The sequence below is a fragment of the Anabrus simplex genome, chromosome 1, assembly GCF_040414725.1.
Source record: "Anabrus simplex isolate iqAnaSimp1 chromosome 1, ASM4041472v1, whole genome shotgun sequence".
In the NCBI taxonomy this organism is placed as follows: Eukaryota; Metazoa; Arthropoda; class Insecta; order Orthoptera; family Tettigoniidae; genus Anabrus; species Anabrus simplex.
The window spans coordinates 456,263,851-456,286,662 of NC_090265.1; the positions used below are offsets into that span (position 1 = coordinate 456,263,851).

The following is a 22,812-nucleotide window of genomic DNA, read 5'->3' on the forward strand; positions in this document are numbered from 1 at the left end:
CTTGTAGGCATTTGTTTCTCCGGCCGAAGAGTAAAAGGTGACGTGAATGAAGTCTTAGGAAAACAGTGTAGGATTTAATTTCATCAAATTCAAAGTGGATATATAGGTTTTAAAATAATTTAAAACGTTAAAAAAAGAATAAAGCCAAAATAAAAATATGTTAAAAAATAGGAAGAAATAATGAAAGAAATACGAGGTTCAACTCAAAACAACTTGCCGTAGTAATTGATAAAGAAATGATAAATAGAGAAAGGGGGTGGGGAACGTTTATTAGAGGGTGGTGATGGTGGTGGTGGTGGTTATTGTTATTAGAGGGGCTCTGAACTTCGGAGCGTGGGTTGGCGACCACGGGGCCCTTAGCCGAGTCCTGGCATTGCTTCCACTTACTTGTGCCAGGCTCCTCACTTTCATCTATCCTGTCCGACCTCCGTTGGTCAACTCTTGTTCTTTTCCGACCCCGATGCTATTAGGTTTGCGAGGGCTAGGGAGTCTTTCATTTTCACGCCCTTCGTGGCCCTTGTCTTCCTTTAACCGATATCTTCATTTTTCGAAGTGTCTGTTCTCTTCCTCTTTTTTCCTCAAATTCGTGTTATGTAAAGGATTGTTGCCCAATTGTTTTTCCTCTAATAACAATAACCACCACCACCACCCTCTAATAAACGTTCCCCACCCCCTTTCTCTATTTATCATTTCTTTATCAATTACTATGGCAAGTTGTTTCGAGTTGAACCTCGTATTTCTTTCATTATTTCTTCCTATTTTTTAATATATTTTTATTTGGCTTTATTCTTTTTTAACGTTTTAAATTATTTTAAAACCTATATATCCACTTTGAATTTGATGAAATTAAATCCTACACTGTTTTCCTAAGACTTCATTCACGTCACCTTTTACTCTTCGGCCGGAGAAACAAATGCCTACAAGACCTGCCTAGCAACGACTTTACATAAGTGCATACTTGATCTGCTTATGAACTTCAGCTATATTTGTTTTCAGCGCAAGATAGTGATGTTCTGTTTACTCTCTTGACTGTGATTATTGTGTTTTGAACATTAACTGAATTGCTACGATATGGTACAATGTTAATTTTTTGCCTGTGTTCAATATATTAGTTATTTTAAGATCTTCGCTAATTGGCTGATGATGACACTTGAAATGTGTTGAAACCGGTCCCAATAAACAGGTTGTAACTACTTTTTAGTTCAACTTACTACGGAGTATTGAAAGGTGGATCCTTCCCTATAATATTGTACATCTTCTTATTTCTCTATTCAATACGGAACAATCATGAAGTTTTTAACTTTAAATGCCTGTGATTTGTTAATAAAATGGCAGGAAGTTTATAATAGGATACCGTATTAAGTTTGTGTAATTATTGTTGTGTAATATTTGGCCACACAAGACATTCAATCCAATTCAAGTACTTCGATACTCTAGTATATATGCTGGGTATATTTGAAGAACATGGATTAGGACCAAATGATGTTATTCCCACTATACTGTGAATTTGTGTTGCAGCCACTGGTTTGAAAGACAGTGGTCCTCCGGAGTCACCCTGGAATGACCAAATAATAATTAGGCAAATGTGAAAAGGAAACAAATAAAAAGGGACGGGTTTATCTGGGGAAGGAAACAGGAGGTTCACATGTTACGCATCCTTATTTTGTTGGTATGCACCACTATTGAGGAACAGTACTCAACAGTACTCTCTTAATATTGTATGGAGTTGGTGTTCATAATGTTTCACTGAAGTATAAATTTCTGTCAGCTGTAGAATTAAATCATATCCAGTGGATGTCTGTTGTAAGTTCAAAACATTATACATGGGAGTTAAAAATTTTGCCCTCAGATTCTGATGAAGTTTCTATCCTCAGTGCATTCATTATTATTATTATTATTATTATTATTATTATTATTATTATTATTATTATTATTATTATTATTTAATTTTTTCCTACAGGCTGACTACAGTTCCTGATGTATCAGAAACAGGGTTGGTTTTTGGGTAGGCTATAACTAGGGTGCAGCCTAGGGGCCTACTCTTAGGAAAAGAAAGAAAGTATTCACAAATTATGGTGACTAGTAGCAGCAGTGATAAAGGTTCTTTTATCTAAATTAAAATTAATTACAAATAGACTTTGAACCACCACAGACCTAACTAACTATTAAGCTAATATGAGCTTAGAAAGTGAAATTTTACAGAAGATATTTATTGGGGGCAACATTAGCTCATTTGCTAATAGAAAATGTTAGAAAAATCTCTTTAAATCAGGAAATGTAAAATCTCAAGTCCCTGAATGTTTAATATTAAGTATCATGCTGTGTATATCATGAAGTTTCAATCGCAAATGCAGTAAATAATAATAATTATTTCTTTCATATCATTATTATATCTATATAGGTACCCAGACAAACCAAATATTGTACAAATCTATATTGATTGATGAACTCTTCATAGTTAGAGTATTCATGAAATTTTCAGGGAATTCATGGCTCATAGTTTTAGCTCTCACATTGCAAACAAATTACCTTCAATTGTTGTAGCAATTTATTTATTTATTTATTTATTTATTTATTTATTTATTTATTTATTTATTTATTTATTTATTTTTTTTTTTTTATTTTTTTTGCAAACTGAACCAAAAACTTTAAGCTATTTTTGAGTCATCATCAGTCTCTCTTGCTGTTACTGTTTGTAGTTTATCCCAGGCACAAAGCATTGTGGGAAGAACTCTATATTTTCTTTTTCTTTTATAGCTCTCCTCATTGCTTACTACATTACTTTTTAGAAGACTCTGCCAGAATAAGTGGTGGGGGTGGGGAGAGGGTGGAGCACAATGGGATTACAAGAATATATTATAATACACATTAAGGGTTAAATCAGTATCTGATTCCAAACTACAAAGCATTTGAAGATCATTATTCAGAAAAATATTTGATCATTTTAAGGTTTTGTTATGAAATATTTGTAAACAATCATTTAGGCCAGATTCTGAAGGAAAGAATAATCAAAATACCCACCCGACATGTATCTCCACCACCTTCATCCCAGGCACAAAGCATTGTGGGAAGAACTCCATATTTAATTTTTCCTTTATAGCTCTCCTCATTGCTTAGATTACGTTTACATTCATCCATGTCAAATTCCACCAACTTAACAGTCATTAGATTCTCTGAAGGCAATGATCCTGGAAATCATCAACATAATATTTCTGATTTGCTTTATTTAACTGTAAGAAATAAGTTTGCTTATGGCACATAGGAGCTGAACTTCATGAATACAAAATAGTAGTGATAGACAATATAATATTGCATGTTTTGGGAGTAATAACAGCAGAAGTTATATTGAACATCATTTCTGGAAAGTCATTGAATTAGAATTGACTTTATCTTATAGATAGGAGACAGACCAGTGGCAAGTATGGCATAATATTGGATTATATCTGATATGGATTTCATGGTTGTGAGTGATTTGATTTACAAACAAAAATGGGAAAATATTAATGAAACTGTACCGAGAGTTCACATATTGATGACGACACATTTCACGGCCAAAGGGAACAAGAAAAAGCATGGGTAAGCCCATGCAAAAACATAGGGGAATTCCAGATTGACTACGTAGCATCAGTCAGACGAGCACTAAAGAGACCATGAACACCACAGTTAGGAAGAATGCAAGGACGGATTCAAGTGCTGATGGTTATCAAACAGGGCAGAACTGCCACAGACGAATAGAGCAACTGAGGACACCTAGAGAGATTGAGACAAACTAAATGGGAGGGGTATGAGGAAGGGATCCAAACACACACTCATTGGGAAGGCATGATGACAAACATGGGAAAACAGGCCAAATTTAGAGGGAAAGAAGAGAAGGAGAAGCACTAGTGATAGAACAAGGACTGCTATAAAGCAGTAGAAAACAGGGAAAAAGCCTGGAGAGACTGGAGCAGCAAGGAAGAACCCAGAAAAATGGGAGGTCTTCGTAGAAGGAATAAAGAAGGCAACCTGAACAATAAGATAAACCAGAAGACAGAGACTTAAGTAGGAACTAGATGAGATAGAGAACAACTTCAGGAAGAACTATATTTTTGGAAAGCTCAAAAAGAGACTAACAGGGTACAAAGGCAGAGAACCTGGCCGAAAGTGCAAAGGACAACATTTGAAAACTGGCAGAGTATTTCTATGACCTACTGAACTATCAACCATCCAAAGACAAACTGGAACTCAGGTTGGACTTAGAAAAGACTCAGGGATGAAGTAGCACAAGCTATAAGGTACCTGAAGAATATTAAGGCAGCCAGAGGTGATGGGATAGCAGTAGAGGTGATACAGTAAAAAAGACAACAAGGCAATATAAACCTAACGATGATCATTACACAGATCTGGAGGACCAAAAACGTACTGAAATGGTGGAAGATTGTAATCGTAGTATCAATACACAAGATAGGGAACAAGAGGGACGCAAACAATTACAGAGGGATATCGCTACTAGACATCAGCTACAAAGTGCAGTTGAAACTACTCCTCATAAGAGTGGAAAAACAGATAGAAAGTGCAGTAGGAGATTCCCAAGTGGGGTTTAGGAATGGATGAGGATTCACAGACAGCTCTGAAATACAGTAATTGGCAGAACAACTATAGAAAGATGCGAGAAAATCCTGAGGAAGATAGTGGGATGAAAAAGGGAGGTGAAAGATGGGACTAAATGTCAATGGATGAACTGTACCACAATATGAGGATGATCTCAGAAGAAATGAGACTCAAAAGAGCAAGATTTGCTGGATATGTTATACTTCTAGGATGGAAGTGAACAGAATAATCAGAAGAGTATGGGAGACAACAGGTAGAATGAAAGGAAATACGGTAACCAATTGAGTTGTTGAATTCAGGAAAGACTGGACCGAGATGCAGGTCAAGGTTGAAGGGAAGGAGAAGTGGAGAAATAGGTGCACACCAACCAAAATGCCACAGCTCAACAACAAAGAAGAGTATAGGAATAGGATAGAGAAGCACCAATGGAGGAGACAAGAGCAGAGGATACTGAAAACTTCAGAGGAAGTCTGGAAGAGAAGAAGGGTGTTGTATGAGATCAGTTAGTGTAACCTCTTTGATTCTTGTTACTCCTTAGATTTGTTTTTGAGGACTTTGAAATAAGCAAAGAAACGTACTTTCGAGAGTAGATTGGGATCTTTTGTTGTTTTACAAAGAAAAACTACGAATAATTTTACGCTGCTAAATCAAAATAAATACATATTGATATTGTAAGTATTAAAGAGTGTTTAGTAGCGAGAATAAAGGTAGTTTTTTCCCACATTTGGTGACCGTGACAGGATAGGGCTTAAAATTGCAATGGATAAGGTAACAAAAGTTTGTGCGGTTCATCAACGTGTATATACGTGAATTTACAAGAAGATAGTCAACAACTTAGAGAGTGAAGAAACAGATCCTGTTGTCATTGAAGTGAACTTAACTTACTGCAGGGGAAACATGAAGAACTGCGCACACTGGACCAGCAGATATTCTATTTCATGTTAGAGCAAGATATCAATGAAGATGACCTAGAGAAAGAGGTTAGTCCCGCTGATGATATAATTTGTAAATTTAATAACCTGAAGATTAAGGTAGCTGCTATGTTAAGAGAGAACAGCAGAATACTATCAGTGAAAGTATCCCAAGTTTTGTCTCATTCACTCAAAGAAAGTATAGTCTTCCACTTCTAGAACTTAAAAAAAAAAAAAAAAAAATCAGTGGTGAACCGAAGGACTAGTTGGAGTTTTGGGCCCAGTTTGGAAAAATCTATGAAGGTACCAGTTTAGATCCTTCGGATAAGTTCCAGTATCTTATTCAAGCCACTACTGAAGGATCTCGTGCCAGAGAAGTGGTCAGTAGTTATCCCGCTACTTCTGAGAACTACCCTAAGGCTATTGAAGCATTAAAGTCCTGTTTTGAGAGAGAGGATGTACTAGTTGAAGTATATGTTAGAGAGTTGCTTAGGCTTGTATTGCAAGCTAGTAACCCATCCTACGGCATGACTTTATGCTCGTTATATGACCGGCTTGAAAGTTACTTAAGGGCTCTGGAAACTTTAAAGGTTACCACGGATAGGTGTGAAGCAATGCTTTTTCCTCTCATGGAGTCTTGTTTGCCTGAAGAACTTATACGACCATGGCAATGATCTCTAGTTTCACATGCATGAGAGGCTAACACAGAGGGTGAGGACCCCGGAAAGGCTTGGCTGAAACAACTAGTGTACTTTTTAAAATCTGAGGTCAAAAATGAACAGAGAATTTCTATGGAAATGGCTGGTTTCGGTCTCAGGGATGCGGATAAATCTAGAGCAAAAGTCACAAAGCCTACAGCAAAAGGTGCAGTGAGGCAATTCACATTAGATAAAGAGGAGAGGAAATGCTTAGTTTGTTCTTCTGGTCACAGTTCTCAAGATTGTATTAAAGCTCAGGACTTGTCTTTATTAGAAAGACAAGTGGTGGATAAAAATAGGGCATGTTTCTGCTGTCTGCGAGTTGGGCACCCAGCTAAGAGATGTAAAAATCGTCCCAAGTGCGCCATTTTTGGAAAGGGACTTTTTGCATTAATGTAGCAAAGGGGAATGAAGTTGCTCGGCCAGTGATCCAAAATAATAATAATAATAATGTTATTAAAGACGAGGCCCTCGCAGCTGTAGCATACCATTGCAGTGTTCTAATGCAAACACTTGTAGTTTATGTCAGAGGTAATGATCAAATGCGTAAGGCGAGACTTTTGATCGATTCAGCATCTCATCGCTCATATATATTGGCCAGCACTGCTGCTGAAATGGGGTATGTTCCATGCTCTCAGGAATTAATTCAGCATTCACTTTTTGGAGGAGCTACCACAGAAGTGGTGCAACACAATGTTTTCACACTTTACCTTTCTAAATTAGACAAATCATACCATTGCCATTTTGATGTACTTGGACGACAGAAGATCTGCAGACAAATTGCTCCTGTTTTAGATGGCTCGTGGATACAGGAACTTGCTTTGCAAGATAGAGAGTTAAGTGATGTTGGCTCTTCGGCACATATTGAGATTTTAGTCTGAGCTGATTTTGCTGGCAAACTTTGGACTGGTAGACGGGTACAACTAAGTTCAGGACTAGTAGCAATGGAGAAAATTCTTGGTTGGACATTGAAAGGGAAAGTTCCTGATATCACACCCAGTAATGATATCAAGCATGTTGACCAAAGAAGCCACCATCACAGATTTGTGGACTCCAGATACTTTAGGAATTAGTGATCCATCGGAGAAACCGAGCAGGTCTGAGATGAGTCTACTATACAGCAACATTCCTTGATACAGTATCAATCAATAAAGAAGAGTGTTTAAGTTCACCCCCCATGGGTTGAGAACCATCCTCCACTACCTGATAATTACCAAATATCACTGAAGAGACTGCAGTCTACTGTTAAGAGATTGAAGACTGAGGGTTATTATGATGCTTATCAGGAAGTACTAGATGTTTGGAAGAGGGAAGGGGTGATAGAAGAAGTGCCTCCTCAGGAAATGGATGTTCGTTGCCACTATTTGCCTCATCGTCATGTTGTGAAACCTGGATCAACACCACTAGTGTGCCCCGTGTTCAATGCTTCGTCTAAAGAAAATAAACAGCCCAGCCTCAATCAGTGTCTTGAGAAAGGCCCTAATTTAATCGAGAAGATACCTTCTGTGTTGGCACGTTTCCAATTGAAGAATGTGGGAGTTGTTGGAGATATAAGAAGAGCTTTTCTCCAGATCAGCATTAGCAGGAGAGAGAGAGAGGATTTTTTTTTTTAGATTCTTATGGTTAGACAGAAATGGAAATCACAAGACATACAGACATTGTCATGTTGTTTTTGGAGTCTCTCCAAGTCCTTTTCTATTGGAAACATGCATCCCCCCTGTGGGTGGGGGACGCAGACGAAGAATACACCCACGGTATCCTCTGCCTGTCGTAAGAGGCGACTAAAAGGGGCGACCAGGGGATGATCAAATTAGAACCATGAAACTACTTGTGATTACTACCACCACGCGGGGAACACCATGGGTCGCCTTTACTTGCGCATAGTACCACTATGTTGGGTACCAAATAGGTTTGTGATTAGTAGCAAACGAGGGCTTGACGGCTTTTACAGTACCTGTGATTAGTAGCACTATATGAGCGACACCATGGGGCGAAGGATCCCATGGTTCTGGCTTGCCTATGATTAGTACCCACTATATGAGGAACACCACGGGATAGTACGTACGAGTCCCTGTGGTTATTACACTTAGGTGATGAACACCATAGGTTTGCATTGCCTGTCAGGGGTGCCGCAATGTGCGAAACACATTAGGTCCGTAATACATGTGCAAATTTCATTACCTGTGGGTAGTATCATAATGTGTGGAATACCGTGAGTCTACGCTACTCTTGATTAGTACCGCAACATGCCAGATACCATGGTTCTACTGTCTAGTGATAAATACCATTATGAAAGGCCATTGACCTGGATTTTGGACCCGTTTCAACAACGAGCATATTCTAATAGATTCAGCATCGTACTATAGAAGCAGTCCCTTGGTCCGTACTACTATTGTTTTGTGCCAGCTTCTATGCCTGTGAGGCACTGTGGGTCAGATCCACTGATCATTTTAAATTCATATCAATCCATTCATTGATCTTCCTCATGCTTTGAATTCTGGTCAGTGGAGGATTTTGGACTTTTAATTTTTCGTCTGATTTTGTACCATTAAGGGCCGATGACCTCGATGTTAGGCCCCTTTAAACAACAAAGATCAATCAGTCAGAAACAGGCATCAAACTTCACCTTGAAAGTGCATTAGTACTGTGTGAGGAAGGGAAGTCACTGTGGCCGAAGTCATTTGTGGAGCTTCTTACTCATAGCTTCTATGTTGATAATTGCCTTGCCAATTTGGACGACGAAGAATAAGCTAAACAGTTTATTGGTGTAACTTCAGGTGTCATACGGGAACGGCAATTTTGTCTTCGAGGGTGGAAGTTGACCGGTAGTAATGACGTTTCCGGACCTACCAATGTGTTTGGACTCATGGAACAAGTCCGACGATTCCCTAGCAATCAACATATATAACCTTCTTGCGATTAGCTTGAGAAAATAACAAAGAAGGTTATTTTGAGTGCTGCCCTTACAATTTTTGATCCGGTGGGTGTCACATGTAGTGTAGCATTATTACCATAATTGTTGCTACAACAAATTTGGAGGGAGGGTTTTGACATGGGAGGAAGAAGTCAATGAGAGATCAAAATGAAATTCTTAAGTTGGCTTGAAGGCGTTCCTCTTCTAGCTCAAGATTCCACGTCGGGTGTCTAACTGCAAGAGCCCAGGTGACTCCTGGACACTTCACACTTTTTTTCAGATGCCTGTCAGACATCATATGCAGTGGCTGTATTCCTGCATGTTGAGCAAGAGGGTGAAGTGAGTGTTCACTTGGTGGCTGCCAAGTCAAAAGTTGCACCAACTGGAAAATCAGGCAAATGATTGGCCATTCCCAGGTTATAACTTTTAACAGCTTCTATAGCAACGAGATTATATGCATCGATTGTAAAGGATTATTGTATTCCCAATATTAAGGCAATTTTTTGGACCGATGCTTAGACTGTTCTCGCTGGGATTCAGCGAAGTGAAGCATGGGATGCTTTTGTGATGAACCAGATCAAAGAGATTTGGGAACTGTCAATTGGTTGTAAATGTTGACATGTTCCTAGAAAAGAAAACCCATCAGATCTTCCGTCACGTGGATGTTCTGTTGTGAAGAGGTTGATACAATGCTGTTGGTGGCAGGGCCCTGGTTGGTTGAGAGAAAATCCGGTCTGCTGGCCACAAACTGACTTTTCCAATAATGAGGAATTTGACATAGATTTGACCCAGTATTACGGCTGGATGAATTGGCCCTGTAGCCAGTAGTCTAGGGATAGCGTACCTGCTTCTTACCTGGAGGCCCCAGATTCGATTACAGCCAGGTCACTCAGCCTTCATGATTACAATTGAGGAGCTATCTGATGGTGAGATGGGGCCCTGGGCTAGAAAGCAAAGAATAACAGCCAAGAGGATTTGTTGTTCTGACCACGCTGCACCTCATAACCTGCAGGCCTTCAGACTAAGCCGTAGTCACTTGGTAACCCAAGTTCTATCAGGGCAGTTGCAACATAGGTTTTTAATATTATTACGCCCGGATGCCCTTCCTGACCCAAGCATTTGCGGATGGATGTGTTCACTATTACATGTTTCTGTGGTAGTTGGTAGTGTGATGTTCTGTGTGTAGATGAAGAGAAATGTATTAAGATGAACACAAATACCCAGTCCCTGAGCCAGAAGAATTATCTATACACATTTAAAATCCCCAGCCTGGCCTGGAATCTAAGCTGGGGCTCTCTAAACCAAAGGGCTGCTGAGAATTCAGCCAAGAAGCTGGACAAGTTTTGAACTATTATTTAATTATTTATTCATAAATAGTAAATAATACAATGATGCCAGTGATGTCGCATTTACATTGCTACACACATGCATCTACAAATATGCTAGATAGCATAAAGACACCAATCCTGATCTCTGTCTAATAACAATGCATGCTAACCATACACCTTTACCTCACACAAGATATTTACTATCAGGTTTTTCACGCAGCCAGCATCATCCAATTATTTTAACCATTGGTTTACAAGTCCCATTAATTAGAACAAAACAGAAACCCAGGTGGAACTTCAAGAAAGCGCAATGGATTAAGTTCTCATGAGGTTGATTCTCATCTTTGCTGGATTCCACCTAAACTAGAGAATTATTGGCACTTTGTTGGAACAATCATTGGAGCAGCTTGCTAAAGCATACGAAGAAAATGGAAATCCTGCCTTGGGCATTCAGATTCTACAATCCTTGAACACTCAAAGAAGAGAACGCTGGTATAGCACAACAAAAGGTCTTGATTTTACTCACTCCAGTCACAAAGGTTGGTCACTTCTTAGAAAACTTGGAGCAGCAACACCACTGCCGAACTGAACTAAATCCCTCTTCCATCGCACAACACATTAAAAAGACAACAGGAGGAGTTCTGATAGATGCCTGCCAATACAAAATCATACAAGAGAGTCTTATAGCAAGCAATGATCAGCTGGGTGATAACCCTTTTTATTCCTTTCCTTTTACGAGTACTGAACTCAGTCAAGCAATTCGATCTTTGAAATCTGGAAAAGCAGCTGGTCTGGATGGTATATTTCTAGAATTTATAACTCACCTAGGAAGTAATGGCAAGAAGGGGCTCAGGAATTTCTTCTCATATATACTTGCCAATGGACAAACACCACCAGAGTTCAAAATAGCAAATATCATCGCAGTTCTTAAGTCTGGGAAACCAGTGGATGACCTAGAAAGCTACCGTCCAATTTCACTCCTCACCGTTTGCTAAAATATTCTGGAATGCCTCATTTACAACAGAATATACTGCACATTAGACAGCAGAATACCACCAGAACAGGCTGGATTCAGGAAAAAACGAAGCTGTTGTGAGCAAGTCTTAGCTTTAACATCCTTTATAGAAGAAAGTTTCCAAAGAGGATTGAAAATATCCGTGGCTTTCATCGACTTAACTGTTGCATATGATACAGTGTTGACTGATGGATTAATGCTGAAGATAAAACAAGCACTACCATGTAGAAGACTCACTGCCCTGTTATCTACCATATAAAGGAATCTTTATTTCAGAGCGTTTGCAGGTGACAAGATGAGCAAGTCGTACACCATCAAGAATGGCCTCCCTCAAGGATCTGTCTTAGCCCCATTGTTCTTCAACCTATATACAAGTGATGTACCAGAAACAATGTCCCGTAAGTTCTGCTATGCTGATGACTCTGCCATAGCAATTCAAAATAAACCATCTTGAGGAAGGAGAAGAAATCTTGTCACAGGATCTACAAAAACTTGAAAACTATTTCAAACAATGGAGGCTTTGCCCAAACCCATCATAAACGGAGGTCACAGCTTTTCACCTTAACAGCAGAATCTCCAAACAAGAGCTGAACATTACATTCTGCGGAAAAAGGGAGAGAAACAATCCTAACCCCAAATATCTAGGAGTTACTCTGGATCGCACTCTGACTTACAGAAAACACCTCGAGAATACTGCAGAAAAACTGAAGTCCAGAAATAACATCATTCGCAAACTGGCCGGCACAACTTGGGTTGCTGATGCAAATACTCTTCATATGACAAGCGTTGCACTAGTCTACTCTGTAGCCGAATACTGTGCACCGGTATGGTATAGAAGTGCTCATGTCCACACAGTGGATACTCAGCTCAATGAGACCTTAAGGATCATAACGGGGCCATTAAGATGAAGCCCTGTACCATGGTTGCATGTACCGGCAAGTATACCTCCTCCACAACTGAGAAGACAACAAGCTGCTGCCCAAACTTGTAAAACTTACAACTGTCCTGACTTCAAATACCTTGTGATTCACTCAGTTCTGAGTAATCCACCAACCATGCGTCTGAAATCCAGGAAGCCTACCTGGGATGATAATATTATTAAGTAGCCAGGGCCTTTCAACATCAACAAAGTCTGGAAGGAAGAGTGAAGAGATTTCTCATCACCTCAACCAGTCCAATTAGATTATCCTTCCCAGCATGTTCCAGGAACTGATCCACCAAAAGCTACGTGGTACCAATTAAACCGCATGCAAACTGGTCATGGTAGGTGCAAAGCAACGCTGCACAAATGGGGATGGCTAGATTCACCTGCTTGCGAGTGCGGAGCTCAAGAACAGACGGTGAACCACATCTTTCGGGAGTGTCCACAGAGTAGCTGGACAGGTGTTTGGGAAGAGTTCATGAAAGCATCTGCTCCAACGCTTTCCTGGTTGAAGAGTCTTGATGTTCATTTTTAATTTATTATGTACATATTTGTTTGTAAATCATGTAGATCATTTGATCCATACGATATATACACTGACTGAGCAAATGTCATGGGATAGCGGAGCACTGATGCGCAGGTGTGTTGTCTGCGCACCACACGCCCCCTGTGCCAGCGGCAGTTGTATAGGAGGCCTTGTGAGAAGTCGCTGTGCATGTGACAGGTGTAACATGGAACGTCGTCGTGAGCTGACACCGTTCGAACGGGATATGGTGGTTGGTGCCCAACGGATGGGACGTACGATTTCGGAAGTGGTGCGGGAATTCGGCTTCACGCGATCAAGCGTGTTCAGAGTGTATCGTGAATGGTTGAATGCGAGTGTGACCGTCCACAACAGATGAACGACCGGCCGTCCAGCCACCCTCGATGACCGTGACCGGGGACATCTGAGACGGATTGTCAATAGTGACAGAGGGGCAACCGTGCAACAAATCACGGTTCAATTCAACACAGGCCGTACTAGACACGTCTCCCAGTGGACAATCCGTAGGAACATGGGTTCTATAGGGTATGGGAGCCGGCGCCGCACACGGGTGCCACTGTTAACCCAACGTCATCGGGCACGAAGACGCGCATTTGTCGCCAGTCGCCAGGGATGGACACTGGAACCATGGCGTAACTTGATATGGTCAGACGAATCACGATTTCAACTGCACCATGCCGATGGGAGGCACCGTCTATGGCGCAGACCACATGAAGCGATAGATCCCGCCTGCCTCGAAGGTGTGGTCCAGGGCGCTGGTGTGTCTGTTATGGTCTTGGGGCATTTTCCTGGTATGGTATGGGCCCCCTAGTTATTCTGGGAGAGACTTTGAATGTTACGCGGTATGTTGAGCTACTCGGAGACCATCTCCACCCATTTTTGGCCTTCCAGCGCCCAGACGGTTCTGCGGTGTTTCAAGATGATAACGCTCCGCCACATCGCTCCCACGTCGCCCGGGAATGGTTCCAGGAACATGCAGCGGAGGTCCAACGACTGCCATGGCCACCCAGGAGCCTCGATAGGGTTCATATCGAGGAAATCTGGGATGTCCTGGAACGGAGGCTCCGTGCCATGGATCCTGCACCCACGAACAGACCAGCATTGGCGGCCGCTCTGCAAACGATTTGGTGTCAGCTGCATCCAGAGGACTACCAGGGACTTGTCGACTCACTTCCACGGCGTCTCACTGCAGTTCGCAGGGCCAGAGGAAGCCCCACACGCTATTAGGTGACTATCCCAGGACATTTGCTAAGTCAGTGTATACGAGGCTAATCCCAAAAAAAAGGTCTCCTTTTTTTTTAATAAATACAGAACTCTGTTCACATGGCTGTTGGTCACGATATTGTGAAGAGTGTTTCCCGCACTCGCATATAAACATGCGCACGCCGCGCTGAGGCTCTCAGTCTTAGCTTGGCAGCCGTTGAGAATGGAGCTCCCGTTGGATGTTACCGCGAAGTGCGCGCAGTTATTCGGTTTTTGAACGCAAAATGTTCTGAACCGATTGAAATCCATCGCCAATTGATGGAAGTGTTTGGTGAGTAGTGCATGGATGTCAAAAATAGAAGTGGTTTAGAGAGTTTGTAGCCGGTGGACTGAAATTCACGATGAACGAACAAAGGAGCGGGAGACCGTCAATTTCCGTCGAGACAGTCGTGAAGGCTGAGCAAATCATGCGTGAAGATCAACGGATCATCCTGGATGACCTCTGCACTTTGGTTCCTGAGGTTTCCCGAAGCGCCGTTCACGACTTCCTGAACAGCATAGCGGTGAGCTGGTATGACATGAGCATACAAAAACTGTCACAGTGTCTACATAAATGCATCGACCGAAATGGTGATTATGTAGAAAAATACTTATGTTCAAGCTGTAAAATAAACCATCGTAGAAATAAACAGGAGACCTTATTTTTGGGATTACCCTCATTTACATTGGTCAGAATTTTAAAAGAATGGTATTTCTGTATTGGTCGTGCTCACAGTAACAAGGAAATGAACTTTTTCATTTTCCATCATGTATGTATGTATTTACGCATGCATGTCACGAGAAAATGGCTGGAGATAATTGAATGAAAGTCAGTATTTAAAGTCGGGTAATAAGGCACTAATGAGGCTATAAATAATTTTATTGATGCTGAGTGAAATAGTAGCTTAGGTAGTGATGGGCAGTCTGAGACGAGGTCTCGAGATTTCTGAGGATTTCTGGAGACCAGCGCAGGCATTATTTCTCGAGAGCGTTGTCCCCACAATGTGCGGCGAGCAGCGTGTCGTAGGCCTGCAGGTAGTCGGAGCTGAATGTTGTTTGTTCCGAATATGCGAATAGCCAACCACGGGCCTTCTTATTTTCGTAAATACGTGTCAGGAAGCGACTAGGGCGTTCATTTATACCGAGGTCTATTTTGACGCAATATAACATAATTATAAAGGATACGCATTCGGGCATTGTATGCACTGGTAGGTACACGAATGAGTGGTTTACGTACAGAGCCTGACGGCTACTGTATGTACACATAACTGGATACTAGAGGCGTGCGTTATTCGAACTCGAGACGAGGCAAGATGCGCCTTACTGCATATGCAACCACTATTACACATGAGTGGAATGTGCAATCTAAATTGCTATAGAGTAATCGCGTCATAATTAGGTAGGTACTTCGATATATGGCGGTGCAATGTGAACTGTGTCGAATTGTACGCGACAACTTGAAGACGATATCCGAAACGCAACGTAAGTCGTGGATGTCTGTTATTTTTAAGAGATGTCACATAGCACAGCCCACTATGTTGCTTATTCAAAAGAAGTAAAATACATCGGCAGAAATACTTCTGGGATGATCCGGCACTTACAAACGCTTAATATCAATGAAGAGGAATCGTCACAGAACACTCCGGCCCGGTCTGAATCACAAGAAACTACACTGCCGACAACGATTGTGAGGCATCCAGGTAGGATTACATCCTAATAACAATTATTACCGTAATTAATTATACGGGTTATTCAGCAAAGAAGTCCACCTGACATAACTCGTGAACAGTTTAAGATACTGGCATTCTGCATTCACTTTCGTTAATGGTAAGGAGCACATAGTTTAACATGCAATGCTTTCATAGGATTTTGACAAAATTTATCGTCACACACGTTTCCATGTGAGAACTGCTGATGAAAACTATCAAGCTTACACTCGTAGTTACTGGGACGTCGCACAGCTCGCAGCACACGAAAATCGGTCTCGAGAGCGTTGCCGTACTTTTTCAGGTTTTTGACAAAATGTATTGGCTCACACGTTTTCATAAGAGAACGTTATTTCACGCAATAACTGCCAATGATATACTATCAAGTTTACAGTCGTAGTTACTGGTACGTCGTACAGCTTGCGCTACAAGAGGATCGGTCTCGGGATTCTCGCGAGAGTCTCGAGATCTGTGACGTCAGTCTCGAGCGAGAGCGTTGCCCATCACCAAGCTTAGGGGAAGGCCTAAAATTCGATTCTCAAATATCTATGCTATTAGTGGTCCTCTTGGTAAATACTACATACCTGAAATTATATAGAATTCAATTTCTGATCATTTATGTCTTATACATTTTTCCCATACCAGCTATGATAACATATTTATGAATAGATTTTTGGTGCTAATTCCATATCAATGCCGAACCACGAGAAAATAGCTTAAAATAATTTAATGAAAATCAGTATTAAAGTCAGGGAACAAAGGACCACAATCTAGGCTAGAAATAATTTTATTTATGCTGGATAAAATGGTAGTTTAGAGGAAGGTACCTAAAATTCAATTTTTAAAGACCTACAGTATCTTATTGACCCCATCAAAAGTACTATAAAATAAAAGTTATAGAGAATACAATATCCGATCATTTATTTCTTATACAATATTACTGTACTGACTATGATAATGGAAATGATGAATATAGACTTTTGTTGCTTAGTCCATATCAACAACAAGCATTGCTAACATGGAAATATTGTTCAATCATGTTTACTGGCGATGGTTTTTGTCATGATTGTCTTAAGGTGTAAAATCGCGTGGTCATCGATCCATATCGACAAGAAAATTGTGAACATAATTAAAAATGAGAAAAAAACGTAAAGAAACAATAGCTTGAAGAATAAGACAAGAGGGAGCCATGAAAGAAGGAATGATTCCCTTTACATTAGATGCCCTAATATCATAGAGTCGAAAGAAAACTAAATGTGAATGACTACAATATCGAAAGGTCATAAAACTGATCAGCAATAATATATCATTGACCATTGTTGTGATGTGATTTCTCTCTTATGCAGCCACTCATCTCCAATAGATGGGATTATTGCTGTGTCCTGAATAAAACAGCATACGTGAATATTAAATTGAAATAAGAAATAAAATAAAATGGTTCAACCTATTCAATACAATTAAATAAGAAATGTAGAGTTACATTCTTATTTGGTTAAACAGCGGTACCGGTTTCGACCACCAATCTGGGTCATCATCAGCCGATTAAAAATAAAAACAATATATAAGAAAACAAGAAATTAAAGGATAAGTTTTTCAAAAGCAGTTGAAGAGGTGATATAAGATAATAAGGATTATCACTGTGCGATTTTAAATCAAAAAATCCAGAAGAAATTGAAGAACAGTCACTTATATGAAGCACGGCGCAAGCCTTTCAAAAGTAGCACACGCAATGTCCGGCACTGTGCCTCAAAATGTTTACGAGAAGAGGTGAACAGTTGAGTCAACCAGCCTGCATACACTGTCTGGCGCGAAGTCACAACACAGTTTAATAAATATGAAGTCCCAAAAATGTGTAGAAGTCAAAGACAAGTCGTTTAATTGAAGTGAGATGCTATCTCCTGAAGATCAGCGCAACATAGGCTTAATCAATGTCCGGCACTGTGCTTTTAAATGCCGACGGAACTCGGTGAATAGCTTAATGATCAAGGCTGCTAATGCTTCAGTTGCGAAAATATATGTAATACAATTTAATATAATTGATATATGTATCAATGTTAATAGGATCTTGTAGATTCTTAAAAGATGCGGAACAGTTGACGTTAAAAACGGCTGTGAAGAGAAAAATGGTAAAAGGCGCAATATTGGAAACAAATGAAAAACGCATATGCATAGCATGTTATTTCTTGAAGATAAAAATTCGGGTCGTACTTGAGGTAGCTTAAGGTAGCGTAAGGTATGAGAAAGGTAAATTTGAGTGTTGTAATGATATGAACTGTAAGTGGTAATCTATATAAATAAAATTGTAGGGGGTCCGCTGTCTGTAATTTCTTTTGTTTTGCCAATTTTTCAGATATTTATCCGTTTTAGGTCAACTCAAGACCGAATCGGTGGTTTTTACGTTTCGTGTCTGTTTGTTTGTCTGTTTGTCTGTTTGTCTGTCTGTTTGTCTGTTTGTCTGTTCCACCATCACGTCGAAACGGCTGGATAGATCTCAACCAAACTTCATATTTAGAGTAAACTCATCCCGAGGATGGTTTCGATATGCATATCATTTTAAAATCTTTCAATACTCGGGGGGTTTATAGGAAAACCAGAATGGTTTTTCCACCATCACGTTGAAACGGCTGGATACATCTCAACCAAACTTCATATTTAGAGTATACTCATCCCGGGGAAGGTTTCCATATGCATATCATTTTAAAATCTTTGAATAGACGGGGGGTTTATAGGAAAACCTGAATGGTTTTTCCACCATCACTTCGAAACGGCTGGATAGATCTCAACCAATCTTCATATTTAGAGTATACTCATCTCGGGGAAGGTTTCTATATGCACATTATTTTAAAATCTTTGAATATACTATTGATTTTCTGTAAACTTCGTTTACCGTACGTGAAACGTCTCTTCATTATAAACAACTTTCGTTATGTTCATAATTTCCCTTACTCTTCACATGACGGAGAAATTTACAATTTTCCGCTGGTATCATGCTCTGCATTGAGTGACCGACAGACCGACAACGAACCTACAGGTTACCATGGCAACGTCTCTGACTGCATGCCAGCAGGGAAGTAACGTATTGCCATTTTCCTCATCATGCTTTTAAATTCGTGGTTGTTCCTTGGGTAGAAGGCAAGAGAGGCGTCAATCGGCCTATCTGCGGGATATTGGCGGAATATCGTTGGATATTATAACCGCCCTCGAATAGATTAAGTAATAACACCATTAGTCATCTTCTTATTATTTGTTTACCTAAGAATCACTGACCTAAATTTCTCCTCTGTTACCGCTTTATTATATCCATTACTCACACTAGCATAATTTATTGAGGGGCATTTGATTTTCCAATACATTCACTTGGCATTTACATATTTGTCGTTATCTGGCTGTCCTCAGTTATAATCCATTTTCTATTACTTTCAACTCTCTTAACTGTATTATTTCTTACCATGGCAACGTCTCTGACTGCATGCCAGCAGGGAAGTAACGTATTGCCATTTTCCTCATCATGCTTTTAAATTCGTGGTTGTTCCTTGGGTAGAAGGCAAGAGAGGCGTCAATCGGCCTATCTACGGGATATTGGCGGAATATCGTTGGATATTATAACCGCCCTCGAATAGATTAAGTAATAACACCATTAGTCATCTTCTTATTATTTGTTTACCTAAGAATCACTGACCTAAATTTCTCCTCTGTTACCGCTTTATTATATCCATTACTCACACTAGCATAATTTATTGAGGGGTATTTGATTTTCCAATACATTCACTTGGCATTTACATATTTGTCGTTATCCCGCTGTCCTCAGTTATAATCCATTTTCTATTACTTTCAACTTTCTTAACTGTATTATTTCTTCCTTAATTACGCCGTATGTACGCGAGTGCTACAAACTACTGGATGTATTTCCACCAAGACTCATATTTAGAATACACCTGTCCTTGATAGGTTTTAGGGCAAATATTGTTTCTAAATCCCTGAATTGACTGGGGGTTTATACGAAACCGAAACAGTGATTTTGCACTTTCACAAAATATACACAACCAAACTTAATGGAAATCTACCTACCTTGGTAGATAATAATTTCTAAACCTTTTTTCTCATGTGCATCATTTCGATACGAGGATTAATAAGGGAGATATCATTAACGGACCGTTTTTCTGTACAAGTCCCATCGGACATAACTCCCGAGCGGGTGCGTGTAAAGCGTACTCCTTACAATTTGAAAACTACTGAAGATATTCGAACCAAAATTTATATTTAGCATCCACCTATCCAAAGGTAGGTTTTAAACGTAAATAACATTTCATGTTCCGGAATGGACTGGCGGTTCATAGGGAACCGAAATGGTGATTTTACTCCTCCACAACATATACAGAACAAGACCAACCTGACTGGAAATCGACCAAACGTGATGGAATTCCACCTCTAAACCTTTTTTTTCATGTGCATTCTTTCGTCAGGAGGATTACTAAGGGAGATATCATGAATGGTCACTTTTGCAGGTTAAGTCCAGCGGACATAGCCCAAAAGGTGTTTTACATGGAGCAGTTTCCTTATCTATATAAATCAAATCGTAACGACTGTGTGCCTCTACACTGACTATTTTGGCGAAATTTTCGTACAGCTTTCCGTTTAAGGGGTAATAATTACCATCTCCATAATTTTTGGTTTAGTTTCCTGAAAGTACTAATTTTTACCCGCCTCGCCCAAAATCCAAATTGCGCCATAATCTGCCAGAAGAAAAAGAAGATAATTGAAATTTGACAAAATTATACGTTTTAGCCTGTAACGAACGGAAAACATCCTAGATCATCAAATTTTTCACTTTTTATCCCCGAAGAATATCGAAATATGCAGGCAATTTTAATGATGGTGCACACCTTCGGAAATTCCTATCACATAACGGATTGCACAATCTCCGTTCAATTTGGAATGATCTACAACCGTGGTCTTAAGACTTTTTGCCGTATCTGTATCCCTTTTACGTTTGATTTTTCTCTTTAATCGATGTTAAGTCAATTTGGAATTTTCACATGCATAATTCATACTTTCAATTACTTATATGAAATACAGAATCATTAAACTCTTCACGAAAATTGGCCCACCCAGTAGCCATATGTGAGCCAAATGCTATGTATGTATCCGAAAAGTAATGTAATGTGAGATAATCTTACAAAACCTTTACCCTGTTCCACGTTTCTAACTCAATCTGACCCAAGAATAGATGACATATCATAGGACCAGCCAGTTAGGCCACTAAATCCGGCGTGTCTTATGGTATAATCCTTTGTCGATATGACGTACGTTTAGTAGCAGTTAATCTGTAAATGAAGGTCTTCAATATTGTAAACACGCATATACTTTCGTATGTCGATCTATATATATTCACTGATGCCGATTTTTAGCGATCGAGAAAGGGTGGGTATGATAATGTAATCAGTACTCCCCACACCGACTTTGACTGGCAGTAGGAAAGGGTTCCTTCTCCAACTCCTGTGTAACTGTCATTAGTAAGGAAAGCCTACAATTGTAATGAATAGTTCCCTTCTCGATTTGACTTGCAGAAGGCAAGTGAGCATGCAGTTTTGTTTAAAACTCCCCTACCCGATTGTGTTTGGCAGTAGGCAAGGGTGCCTATCATTATAAAGAAATGTCCTCATCTAAAATGTGACTGGCATTAGGCATAGTGGCCTGCTATTTTGATGGAAACTCACCAACTTGGTGTGACTGGCAGTAAGCTGGCTGGCAGTAGGAAAATGGGCCTGGCATTATAATGATAACTGCACAACTCAATTTCGAGTGATAGTAGGGTAATTGCCTGCCATTATAATAGAAACTCCTCAACTGTAATCTGTCTGGAAGTAGGAAAGGGGGCTGCCATATTAACGAAAACTCCCCAAATCGATTCTGTCCGCGTAGTAGGCAATGGGGCCTGCAATTATAACGTAATCATCCCAACTCGATTGTGAATGGTAGTAGGCAAGTGAGCCTGCCGTTATATCACAAATCCGTAACAAACACTTTACATTGGAAACAATGTACGGGGAACTCCCCATGCTCTTTCTCGGATAACGCTAAGAGACATGCAATTTTAAAACAATCTTATTTACTGCATGTACACTATTTACTTCGATAACCGAATACAATGTAGAATACCGTAGCGAAGCACGGGTACATTCGCTAGTACAGTATAAAGTTCAATTCAGAAAATGGATTTTTTCCGAGAGGAGAGGTGAAAAGAAAAGATAGGATAAGATAATAAAGAGGAGGATTTGTAGATAAGAGAACATAAAAAGAATTAGAAGTTAAGATGGGAAAGGATAGGATAGGGAAATAAAGGAGGGGTAGTTTAGGGTGGGTAAGGAGGATGGGTTATTGGAGGTAGAAAACGTGGGTAGGAATTGTGTAAGGCATGGAAAATTGAATTTGGGAAGAAGAATTAGGAAGTCGAAAAGAATATTGGGTTTGAATATTGTCGGAAAGTATCTGGGGAGCTAGATAACTTTGAACTTTGCACATGCTATATGATTGTCCCGTCAACGACAGGTGCTACAGCTAGTACAGTTAAATACTGTAGTTTACTTTGTACTTTATTAACAAAGACATTCATCAATTGTGTAGAAACAGCATTTCATCAGATAATTCTTCACTGTTGATTTATAATGAGCATAACTTTCAGTGTGCTTTATTTTGTCAGATAATTTAGTGAATATTCTAATACCATAATTGAGGGGTCCTTATCTGTAACATACTAGTATTCATTGTTTTTATGAAATAATTCAGTTTATTCCTTAACATTTAAGTATCAGATACTAAGCTACTGTTAATTGTTTTTATAAAATAGTTCAATATATTCCCTAACATTTGAGTATCGAATATTAAGCTCTTCCTAACATATTGTTCCTAAAGGCAAGCTGATACTATCTGTGTGCAATAGTG

The 22,812-nt window shown here is 39.8% G+C and overlaps 1 protein-coding gene across 5 annotated transcripts in view; it reads right to left on the bottom strand.

Moving 5' to 3' along the window:
• Positions 1–1,205: 1,205 nt before the first annotated feature.
• Positions 1,206–22,812, bottom strand: part of LOC136867282 (serine protease persephone) — a 45,669-nt gene continuing 24,062 nt past the window's right edge. For all 5 annotated transcript variants that reach the window (XM_068225014.1, XM_068225012.1, XM_068225010.1 and 2 more), the window contains 2 exons: positions 3,022–3,188; positions 1,206–1,555 (listed from right to left, as the gene is read on the bottom strand). In XM_068225014.1, coding sequence (XP_068081115.1) covers positions 1,373–1,555; positions 3,022–3,188 — 350 coding nt within the window. In that variant the 3' untranslated portion in view covers positions 1,206–1,372. The remainder of the gene's footprint in view (positions 1,556–3,021; positions 3,189–22,812) is intronic.